Here is a 12,785-nt window from a genome sequence, read left to right as displayed (position 1 = left end):
TGCTGGGAACATGCCCTGCCCGAGGGCCAGTAGCTATAGCACTTCCCCAGCCTTAAGGCTCTGCCCTCCTACCAGTGCAATCACATAAAAGCCTACAATGCCCTGATCCCAGCAGCTTGAAGCCTGGGCTCAAAGCATCTGTGACTCTAGTTCTGCAGTCTGGGAAGCCAACCCTAGTCCTACTGAACTGACGTAACTCCACGTTCCCAGCCAGACATCAGACAGGCAGACCCTCCTCAGATGGACCATCACCCATTTCTCCCCCTACCCAGCTCAGCTAACTGACTGAGTTGTGCATTCCTGAGCCACCAACCTGGCAAAACACCTTATGGGTCTCTACCCTAACAAATACACCCTTGAGCTGATGGAAATAAAGTGCATCTGCACCCTCCTAGAGAAGCAGCCAGGCAGTTCCATCCTAAACAGTCCCACCTAGCAGCTTTGCCAATGGTCCCAGAAGTGGCTGGACAGGCCCCTCTCACTGCAGGCCTGCCTAGTGTCCCCACCCACTGCCCAGAAGCAGCTGGATGGGCCCCTTCATTGCAGACCTGCCCAGCAGCCTTCCCAACAGACTGAGAAGCAGCTGGATAGTCCCCCTCACTGTAGATCTGCTTAGCAGCCCCACCCATTGCTCAAGATGTGGCTGGAAAGGCTCCCACACTGTAGGTCTGCCCACCACCTGAGAAACAGTTGGTCAGGCCACCTTGCTGCAGTCTTGTTAATAGTCCAAGAAGCGGTTGGATGGCCCCTCACTGCAGGCCCACCTAGCCACTCTGCTCACTGCTTAAGCAGCAGCTGTGCTAGCCCCCTCACTGCAGCCCTGCCTAGTGGCCTTGCTCAGCAGCTTTGCCCTTGGCAGACCAGCTCCTGAAACACTGAGGAAGCACAATCTCACATCAGGCCCCAAGAAGTAGCACAGAGGATCACAGGCAGACCCACACTCAGCTAGCTGAGCCAATGCACAACCATACCCCTGGCTCAGAGAAACAGCTCAGCTATCATGCCCCTCAAAGACCCGCTCTGAGTCTTTGAGCCACCGCATCCACACACATCCAAGTGAGAAACAGTTTGGCTGATGTGCCCCTGATGGTCGGAACCCTGGTCAAAGAAGCAGCACAGTGACCCTGCCACTGGAAAACCAGTCCCAGAGACCCTGACATGCCATATGCTCGCACCTCCAGCCTGAGAATCAGTCCAGCAACCACATCACCAGTAAGCTAGCTCCCAAGATGACTGACCCACAGGGTGTATGTGCACACCTCTGGCCTGTGAACCAATCCAGTGATGTCTCCTCCTGCAAAGCTATACCACTGCCACCATAAACCTCCAAAGCATAGGTCGCTGAGTCACTTGCAGACATAGTGAAAGTGGATTACAGCTTAAGAAACTACAGAGAATCTACACTACCACATCCATCCAGAACAAAACCATTGCACTCTACCCAACTGGCACCTTAGGATGCATCTGCAAGTGAAAGTCCTTCCCTATGCAAGCCATTCTACAAAACTCAAAGAGGTGACTGTTCCACCAGATGCACAGGTATCAATGTAGGGAAACAAGAAACATGAAAAAACAAGGTAATATGACAACATCAAAAGAACAAAATAATAGTCCAGTAACTGATCCCAGAGAATTAGGAATTGCTGACTTCCTAAAAAAGGAATTCAAATTAATTATCAAAAACTTACCAAGATATAAGAGAATACAGAAAAACAGTTCAATGAAATCACAAAAAAATTCACAATCTGAATTCAACAAAGAGATAGATAGCATTAAAAAAAAAATCAAACAGAAATCTTGGAATTGAAGAATTCACTGATTGAAATAAATACATCTGAGAGTCTCAACAACAAACTAGATCAAGCAGAAGAAAGAATTTCTGATCTTGAAGACAGCAGTTTTGAAATAACACAGGAAGACAAAATTAAAAAGAAAAAAGAAAAAAAAAAGAATAGAGAAAGCTCACAAGATTTATGGGATACTATTAAGCAAACAAATATTTGAATTATTGGCATTCCGGAAGAAGAAAACAAAAAAGATATTGAAAACCTATTTAATGAAATAATAGCTAAAATCTTTCCTAGTCTTGGGAAAGATATGAGCATCTAAATCCAGGAAGTTTACAGGTCCCCAAATAGATTAAACCCAAATAGGCTATCTTAAGACACACTGCAATCAAATTATCCAAAGGTAAAGACAAAGAATTCTAAAAACAGCAAGAAAAAACATGAAGTCACTTATAAGAGAATCCCCATTAGACTAACAGGAGACTTCTCAGCAGAAACCCTACAGGTCAGGAGAGAATGGTATAATATAATCAAAGTACTAAAAGAAAAGAATTGGTAGCCAAGAATATTACATCCAGTAAACCTATCTTTCAGAAATGAAGGAGAAATAAAGTCTTTCTCAGACAGGCAAAAATTAAGGTAATCTATCACCATCAGACTGACCTTACAAGAAATGCTTAGAGGAGTCCTACATTTAGAAGAGAAAGAACAATAGTAACCATCATGAAAACACCTGAAAATATAAAACTTATCGTAAAGTAGATTCACAAATTAGAAGGAGAAAGGAATCAAACCTTAACAATACAGAAAGCCATCAAACTTCAAGGATAAACAATAAGAAAGGAAGAAAGGAACAAAAAGGATACACAAAACAATCAGAAAACAATGGACAAAATGACATGAGTGAAACCACACATATCAACAATAACCTTTTATGTAAACAGATTAAATGCCTCAATTAAAAGACATAGCTTGGCTGAATGGATAAAAACAAAAACAAAAACAACAAATAAACACACATCCATATGCTGCCTACAAGAAACACACCTTATCTGCAAAGACACACATAGACTGAAAGTGAAGGGATGGAAAAAGTTATTCCATGCAAATGGAAAACAAAAACAAGCAGGAGTAGCTATACTTAAATAAAGGATTTTAAATCAAAATCTGTACTAAGAGATAAAAAAGGGCACTATTCAGTCACAGGGGTATAGTCCTTACAATCTAATCACCTCTTCAAGGCCCTGCCTTTCAATTCCCATAATAGGATTTCCCACCCTCAACACTGTTACAGTGGAGATTAATACCCTATCACTCACCATATACCAAAATCAACTCAAAGTGGATTAAAGACTTAAATGTAAGACCTAAAACTATAAAACTTCTAGAAGTAAACAAGGGAAACACTACAGGACATAGGCCTGGGCAAAAATTTTCTGAATAATACTTCAGAAGAACAGGGAACAAAAGAAAAATTAACAACTACGATTATATCAAACTAAAAAGCTTCTACACAGCAAAGGAAACAATCAAAAGAATGAAAAGACAACTTGCAGAATGGGAGAAAATATCTGCAAACTATGTATCCAACAAGGGCTTAATATCCAGATTATATAAAGAACTCAACTCAATCTTAAAAAAACAAATAATTTGATTAAAAAATAGACAAAGGAACTGAATAGACATTTTTTGAAAGAAAACATACAAATGGTCAACAGGTATATGAAAAAATGCTCAACATCTCTAATCACCAGAGAAATGCAAATCAAAAGCACAATGAGATATCATCTCACCCCACTTAGAATGGCTATTATCAAAAAGACAGAAAATAACAAAAACTGGCAAGAATGCAGAGGAAGGAGAACTCTTATACATTGTTGGTGGGAATGTAGATTACTACAGCCATTATGGAAAACAGTATGTAGATTTCTCAAACAACTACAGATAGAACTTACCATATGATCCAGCATTTCCACTACTGGGTAAATATCCAAAGGAATGGAAATCAACAAGTTGCAGGGATACTGCACTACCATATTTATCGTGGCTCTATTCACAATAGCCAAGAATTGCAACCAACCTAAATGTCCTTCAATGGATGATTGGATAAAGAAAATGTAGTATATATACATAATGGAATACTACTCAGGCATAAAAAAGAATAAATTTCTGCCATTTGCAGAAACATGGATGAGCTTGGAGAAAATTAAGTCAAGTGAAATAAGCCAGGCACAGAGAGAGAAATACCGCATGTTCTCACTCATATGTGGAAGCTAAAAATAGTTGATCTCATAGAAGTAGAGAGTAGAATAGTTGTTACTAGAGGCTGGTGGAAAGAAGCGGGCAGGAGGGATGGATGAGGAGAGGTCAGTGGATGCAAAGTAGTAGAGAGATAGGAAGAATAGTCTCTGTAGAATAGACTACAGTTAATAAAAAAGTACTAGTCGAGATGATGGTGAATGTTCCTAACACAAAGAGGTGATGATATTTGAGGTGATGGATACACTAAGCACCCCGATATGATCATTCCACACAGCATGAATGTGCCCAAATATCCTATTGTACTCCGTAAATATATACAATTATCATGGGTCAATTAAAAAAAATAAAGAGACCAAAAAAAAAAAAAAAAGAAAGAAATAGTAGAATAGTGGTTACCAGAGGCAGGGAAAGGGAGAGGATGTGGGGGACAGGGAAAGGTTGGTAGACTAGTACAAAGTTACAAAATTATATTTAGATAGGAAAAATAAGTTCTGGTGCTCTAGGGTACAATAGCTAATAATATTGTATTGTATATTTCAAGATAGCCAGAAAAGAGGATCTTGAATGTTACAACCACTAGGAAACGATAAATATTTAGATGATAGATATGATAAATATTCTGATTGGATCATTACACAATGTATGCATGTATTGAAACAACAAACTGTACCCCATAAACATGTACAGTGAAAACACTAAGTTAAAAAAAAACACTTAAAGCCAGGATATACTCTATTAGTTGAGGATATATACACATTACTATTTATAAACAAGTACTATGACTCTGGGTTAAAGAGAACACCAATGTTTATCAAATAATAAGCTATAGGTAGATCAATATATCTTTTTCTTTTGTTCATTTATTCATTCATCAAACAATTGTGCACTGGCAATGTACCAGCACTATGCTGGCAGATGGGAATAAAGCAGTGAAAAAGAGTTAAAGTCTTTTGCCTCCAAGAATCATTATCCTGCTGAAGAATAAAAGTCAGGTCATATTTTAACCATTTTACTTATAAGAATGAAAGTTACAGAGATTATATAGTATCCAAACTTAGACTCTTTTTATTACTGGATTGATCGAGGAATCCAAGACAGGAAACAATTTCAAATAGGATAAGATGACTACTTGTATCTTACTTTGTATCAACCTTACTTTCTAAAAAGGAGAAAGATTTTAAAGGGAAATTTGTGAAACTCTATGAATAATTAGCAATGCAAAGCACTTTAGAAAAATAAGGAGTTACATAAATGTTAAATCAAGTTCTGGTTAAGCCATTTTTGTAATATTTTTCATGGAGTAAATGTTTACTCTATGCCAGGCACTGTTAAATACTTTATATTATCTCATTTAATGCTTTTTATAGTATCTCTTATATTAATTCATACAAAACTCATGGTCATCCAATGAGGAAGGTATTTTTAACTCCAATTTACAGATAAGAACACTGACACTTAGAGAAGTAACTAGCACAAGGTAACAAGGATGGCAAGCAGGGAAGTTGGGCATCTAACTCTGCTTACTCTGACTGATTCAAAGCCTATTATCTTCAATCAGCACTTGCTATGCAAGAGGTACTGTTCTAATGCCTTAATAGGTATTTGTGCTGGGGGACCACAAGAGTACACCCATATTCACTAGGAAGAATTGCAGGACTCAGGATATAGTTGGACTCAGGATATAGTTGTACTCATGGCTGTGATTTATCACATAAAAAGATACACAGCAAAATCAGCAGAGGAAAAAGGTGCTTAGGGTGAAGTTTGGAGGAAATGAGGCACAAGTTTCCAAGTGGAGTTGCAAAGGACATGCTTAATTCTTCCAGCATCGAATTGTGACAACACATGAAAAGTGCTGTCTCTACTCATTAGAGACTCAGTATCCAAGTTTTTATCAGGGGCTGATCATGTAGGCACCCTCTACCTGGCAAATACCCAAATTCCAGACTCCCATATGGAAAGCAGGTGTTCAGCATAAACCACATTGTACAAACACTCCAGGAACGTAGTAAGCCACTTTTATCAGTTAGGGAATAATGGGGACATTCCCAAAATCCAAGCTCCCAGACGCCAGCCAACCGCCATCCTTGCAAGCAGGCATTCCTAAGGATAGCAGTTGTCTTAGTCCATGTAGTGGATTGAATAATGTCCACCCAAAACTCACTGAAGCTTGAATTGCGTCCCCCAAGTTTTATGTATTACAAACTTGGCCTACTCTGTGACTGTTCATAGGGTGGGAAATCCTCTTATGGTAGTTGAAAGGTAGAGCCTTCCAGAACAGATTGGATTGTAGGACCATGCAGTAGTGAATGAATTAAAAATGGTAGTCAGGGGTGTGGTTCTGAGGGTTTTAAAAGCAGAGGAGAGCCTGTCTCTCTCTGCTCTCTCTGCTTCCACCATCTTGCAATGTGAGACCCCTGGGTAACTGTCACCACCACCAGATGGACTTTGGACTTCTTAGATCAAAAGCTGTAAGTGATGGCTGGCTCATGGCTCACTTGGGAGAGTGTGGTACTGATAACACCAAGGCCACGGGTTTGGATCCTAATATAGGGATGGCTGGTTAGCTTACTTAGGAGAGCGTGGTGCTCACAACACCAAGTCAAGGGTTAAGATCCCTTTACTGGTCATCTTTAAAAAAAAAAAAAAGAAGCTGTACGTGATAAGTTTCATATTCTTTATAAATCACCCAGTTCCAAATATTTTGTTATAAGCAACAAAAATGGACTAATACAGTCTGTTTTGTGTTGCTATAACAGAATACCACAAACTGGGTAATTTATAAAGAACAGATATTTATTTCTTGCAGTTCTGGAGGTTGGGAAGTCTAAGTTTGAGGGGCTCACATCTGGTGAGGGCCTTCTTGCTGTGCTATCCTGTGGTCGAAGGTGGAAGGACAAAAGAACGCACATGAGAAAGGAAGGGGGCCCAACTCATCCTTTTTATCAGGAATACACCCCCGAGATAACTAACACATTCCTGTGATAACAGCATTAATCTGGCAGAACCCTCATGACCTAATCACCTCTTAAATTCCCATCTCTTGACATTGTTGCATTGGGGATTGTTTCCAACACATGAACTTTGAGGGACACTTCCAAACCATACCATCAGTCTCAGTCCTGTTATATTAGCATTTTTCTGCTCATATTCTTTCATTTGATCCTCACAACAAAGAAATTAAAGTTCAGTTAGCTTACATAATATATCCAAGATTACACTACAAGTTTAGTAGTAAATAGAGAAACTAGAATTCATAAGTAGGCAATCTGATTCTAGACCTCTACTTTTATCCACTGTGCTTGGCTGCCTGGTTTTTGAGGACTTAGTAAAATGAAAGAAAAAAATGTTACAATAGATTCTGCCTGGAGAGAACTGACAAAGGCAAGTAGCAGGAAATTTATGGTTTAAAAAACAGATTGGACTTCTGGTCAAGATGGCAGAATAGATGGTCCCCAGCATCACTCTCTCCCATAAATCAATGAATTTACAACTATGAAAAAGCAACAACAGCCAAGCTGGGACTGCTAGAGCTCAGGGGAAGAGAAGAAAAGACCTATGGATTGCATGAAGGTGGGAGAAGCCATGATGAGATAAAGAAAAAACTGCTCTGGCCATTTTGAATCCTGGCTGCTTCTAGTCTGGAGCTGCTGAGTGTATGGAGCAGGAGATGGCAAAAGCCGCAGCTGTGCCCTTTGGATAAAGTTGCATGGAGGCTGCAGGGGAGAAGAGGGCCTTGGTGGCCCTGAGGCCAGCAATACCACTAATAGGGTTCCTGTGGACACACATAGGAGTGAGGAGCCAGAACAATTGAAAAAAAGGAGCCACTCAGAGGCTGGTGAGTCATTGCAAGGGACCAAAGCATGGCCTGTCCCATGGGAAGTGTTTGGTGCATGCGTGGTAAGGAGACAGGCCACTAGGGGAACACTGGGGCACAGCAAGGACAGCTGATCTGCACCCCAGTCAGTGCAGGACCACTCAGAGGAGAGTGGTCAGGAATGTAGAATTGCATGGGGTACAGTTTGATAAAAAGACTCAGGCCCAGATCAGTGTTTCTATACAACCCAGGTACACTGGATTTCACTAGATCTGGAAATATCTATAAAGTCAACCATTAAAACATGAGCTGCATAAAAAGCCTTCCCTAGAGAATCAGCAGCAAAGCAGCAATTTAGCTCAACCACAGGGCTCAAGTACTGGTCCCCACAGGAAGTCCCCCCATTTTAGAAGTAAGCAAAGGACAACAAATTAGTTCCAGTGCAGAGTTTAAGTGGTGGGAAGAGCAAATAATCCAACACAGAACTGAAAGAAAAACAAAGTACCCACAACCAGAGACAAAGTTATTAACTAGCAAAGGTCTCATTTCACCAAAGAACACCTATAACACCTAGAAGGACTGAAGTCACCTGGGCTACCAAGCCAAAAAGGGGGAGGGCCAGTGGCCTCAGCAATGCCCCTCAACACCCACAACCAGTTCCAAGGGTGGGGGCCTCGGGCTTCAGCCACACCCCCCAACACACATAACCAGCCCAGTGACGACCATCAAGCTGCAACAGGAAGGGCCCTGGGTTCCTGAGTTGGGATGTTGGGAGGCGAGGCTTTTGCCACAGCCCCCTGACATCTGCACCCAGCGTGGCAATGACCAAGTCACCACGGGAAGCTCCCTCCTCTCCCCTGTGTGAATGAGGGGATGCCACAGGCCTCAATCCCACCCCTCCTCCTTCCTCCTTCTTTCATCACATTTCATTCCCCTTTCCCTTCTCCCCTTCCCTCGCAACTGCTCCACAACATCATACAATGTAAAAATAATATTAATAAAAAAAGATAAAATAAAAAATAAAAAACAGACTGTAAAATGAATAATAAAGTAGCCATTACATAATGGGAACTCAATCAAAATAAGCAATTTTACAAACACTATTTATAGACCTTTAATGTTTAAGAAAAACAAAATTACCAGCACATTAGCTATTTTAATTTTCAGATGATTGAAGAAAGCTAAAGTTTTAGCCAAATTAACACAATTGAGGTATTAAGAGATTTACTTTCACCTTTGGAGAGAAAAAAATAAAAGTCAAATAGAGCACAGGTATATGCTATAGCAGAGGGTAGATTATCAGTATTATTTTTGTTTTGTTTTTGTTTTTACCTGATGGAGTGGTGTCCTGAAGTATAGTCCAGTTTCCCAAACTTTTGTGTTCGGTAGCCATGCTTCTCCATGATATCCATCCATGTTGTATAATTTGGATCTAGACCCTTAAAATTATTCCAAGATTCTGTTAAGTGAGTGAAGAGGCCACTCCACATGGCTTGAGGGGAGAGGGGGAAGTAATTTGCATTAAAGTAAAGCTTAACAGTCTGTTTTAACTATTAAGACAATTACTCAGAGAGTAGTCCACTGGTTTAGAGCTCATGCTCTGGAATAAAACATACCTGCATTAGGTACTTACCTAACATTTCTGATTTTTAGCTCATTTAATCAGGGAAATAACCCTGCAAGGAGTTACTATTCCAATTTTACAGATGAGTCAACTAAGTCTTAGAGGTTAAGTTGCTTATGGTTAATACAATTAGAGTTAAATATGAGCATAAAGTCTGTGTGACTCTGGAGTCTTCTTTCAATCATAAAAATATCCCTAAGTATTTATTGGTTAATTTTTCAAATCAGTTAATTGAAGTAGAAATCTTATTTCCCTAATATCCTCAATGATTTTCACTATTCCTTGTCCTTTTGCTGGCTTTTCACACAAAAAAATTAAGTGTAGGATGTCTTTTTTCTCATTTTCTACAACTACGATTGTTTATTTGATAAATCTTCCTTTCCTTTTCTCATTTCTGTGAAAACACATGGTAGGCTGGAATAAGCTTTCTGTTCTCATCTAACAAAATGCTTTCTAAGAGGTGGGATGGGGAATTACCTGGGTTTGAATCACAATAACACCACTACTAAGTAGTCTTTGATAAAGTACTTAACGTTTCTGTACTTTAGTTTTCATCTGCAAAATGGGGATAATAACAGTATCTTCCTTATGAAATATTATCAGGATTATATAAAGCAATACATGTAAGGCACTTAGAATATTGCTAGGCACACAGTAAGAATGCAATTAATGTTAATTTTTACTATTATTGCTTTTCTTTGCTCAAACTCTTTAAAATATAACACTTCTAGGAAAAACATCACCTAACATTTTTGAGACCTTAAGAGTTCATCCACCACTTTCTCATTCATTATTTCATTTGATGCTCAGAACAACCCTATGATATACCACAGCATACACAGCATTTTATAGATAAGTAAACTGAGTGATTTGCTTGACATGGTCCACTGAGGATTAGAATCTAGGTCATCACCTTGTCCTAGCCCATGGCTCCTACTTACTCAATACAGAATAAAAATTCACAAGACTGTTTTTTAATATACCTTGTCCATCATCACTGAAATACCATTTATACTATAGTTTAGGTTTCCTTTAATCACTGGTGATTATCTAGTTGACAGTGCTGAAAAGGTGAAAGAACTTATAACACAAATCACAGAGAATATCATCTCAGTAACTTATAGACAAACCAAACTATTGGGTGCTATTTATGAATTCCAAGGCAAACAATCATAAACCAGAAGGACAGAGGAAAAGGAAACAACTGCCAGACAATAGATAGACTTCATAAAAATGGAAGTTTTTCTCTATTTCTTAATTATTCATAGCTTAATGTCACTGACATTTTGCCATTAAAGCTATGCCCATTTGTTAAATTATTATAATAAAAGTGAACAATTAGATTTGAGATAGAAGTGAACTGAGATCAAAGAGAAAGAGATAAAGTATATAATCTGAAATCTCATGGAAAAATTCATGTAACATGAGAAGTTCTAACTACTTTGTTGTATGTTCTAAAGTCCATAGAAATCCTCCTAATACCCTATACCAGTACTGAAAACTTTCCTTGGAAATGCAGCTCTTCTAGGAAATATGAGTATTTCCTCATTTACTTGGACAGTCAAATGATTTTTAGTCATCAATCAGAAGGAAATGAAAGAGTAACACATGAATTAGACATCATTCTAGATGATAAAAATTCCTACTCTTGAAAAATAAGTTAGAAATTCTAATAACCCCAATACCCAATGCATACTTTAAAACACACATTTCTTATATTAAAAAAATTTATTAGGTTCCAAATATGACTTACTATCCTACTTTTGGATATAATCTTTTAAGCTATGAATATATTTTTAGTGTGCAGCCACTTTCTTCCATTAATATTAAACATGTTCATACCTGCACGTGATGGGCAACAGATTGGGGAGTTCGTGTAGGCATTCAGAAACGAAGTGCCATGTGCTTTCATGAAGTTGATAAAAGGAAGTTTTACTACCTGACTTCCTGGGTAAAATGTTAACCGTCCATCCTGGAATAAAGAAACTTAATTAACATTGATTGCATTACCAAAGAAGAAAATTGTTCCCTTTAGTTTTAACCATAAAATTCACAATAGGCAAAAGACTTCAATATAACATAAGTATAAGAAAGCTCAAAAGACAAAAACATGTAGAGAGAGTGTTACCAGTTTCTGGTGTAAAAATATCTAGAATTCAATGCAATGTTACACTTGGATTCATTTGAATATAGTAAATAAATCAAAGGACTTCTGGGAAGTTCATTTGGGGGATGATTGAACAAATATTTATTGAGTTCTTACTATGTGCCAGCCCTGTGCAAGATATGAGGATACAATGGTGAATAAAACAGAGTCTCTGCCCTCATGAAGCTTACAGAATAGTTGGAGAGGCCAAAAGCATACTAGTAAATAAACCATTAATAATTACAAATTATAATAAGTGCTTTAGAAAAAAACCCTGAGATACAGAAGGACAAAGGAAACCTGCTTTAGACAGAGTGGACAGGCAAGGCTTCTCTGGGGTACATGAGACCTAAAGAATGAGTAGGATCCAGACATTCAAATAATTTAAGGGACATGTAAAGTTTGAGATATCTGTGAGACATAAGTGGAGATGCCAACTAGGCAGCTGGATAAATGAGTCTGAAGATTAGAGGAGATGTCTGGGTTGGAGATATGTATTTTGGAATTGAACTGAGAATTGAAGAATTCTCCTTGGCAAGGAGCAAAGACAGAAAAAAAGAATATTCCAGTTTCGGAGTTATATCTACTACATATTTTTAATATAATTATAATTAAAGTACAGCTTTAAAATGAGCCAATCCAAAATATGGAACATTCATAAACCCTTGAGATGGCTGAGATTTCCAAATGGAGACATAAAGTAGGCTGTTGCATACAGACAGGAATCTGGAGTTCAGAGAATTCTATCTTGGTGAAATAAACTTGGGAGTCTTAAGCATACTCACAGTATTGAAAACCTTAAGATTGAATGAAAGCTCTTGGGAAAGATTAAAAGGAGAGGAAAGAAAGGGGTTCTGGGGAATCTGTGAGGAGTCCCAAATAAGTGGTGGAGGCAGTAGGGGAAACTGAGTAAGAATGGCCAACAAGGGAGGATGACACCAGGAGACTGAGTGCCATGCAAGCTGAGAGGACAGTGTGCCAAGAAAGAGGTAATGTCTGCTGTGTTGAGGAGGTATCTAAAATGAGGACAGAAAAGGCACATTGGAATTGCAGTATGGAAATAGTTGGTGATCTTGACAACAGCACTTTAGTGGAGTTGTAGGGATGGACAGCTAAACTGGAAAGGGAAAAGAGAATGGGAGGTAAGTG

General features: G+C 38.8%; 1 protein-coding gene across 1 annotated transcript in view; it reads right to left on the bottom strand.

The window, feature by feature from the left end:
• ARSK (arylsulfatase family member K) overlaps positions 1-12,785 on the bottom strand; it is a 47,244-nt gene that overhangs the window by 32,361 nt on the left and 2,098 nt on the right. The window contains exons 2-3 of the mRNA XM_063086473.1: positions 11,333-11,462; positions 9,199-9,358 (exon numbers count right to left, since the gene is read on the bottom strand). Of these exons, the coding sequence (XP_062942543.1) occupies positions 9,199-9,358; positions 11,333-11,462 (290 nt within the window). The remainder of the gene's footprint in view (positions 1-9,198; positions 9,359-11,332; positions 11,463-12,785) is intronic.

Source organism: Cynocephalus volans, chromosome 2 (assembly GCF_027409185.1).
Source record: "Cynocephalus volans isolate mCynVol1 chromosome 2, mCynVol1.pri, whole genome shotgun sequence".
Classification (NCBI taxonomy): Eukaryota; Metazoa; Chordata; class Mammalia; order Dermoptera; family Cynocephalidae; genus Cynocephalus; species Cynocephalus volans.
The sequence above is the reverse complement of the archived record's forward strand: the minus strand, read 5'-3'. Positions and strand labels throughout refer to the sequence as shown.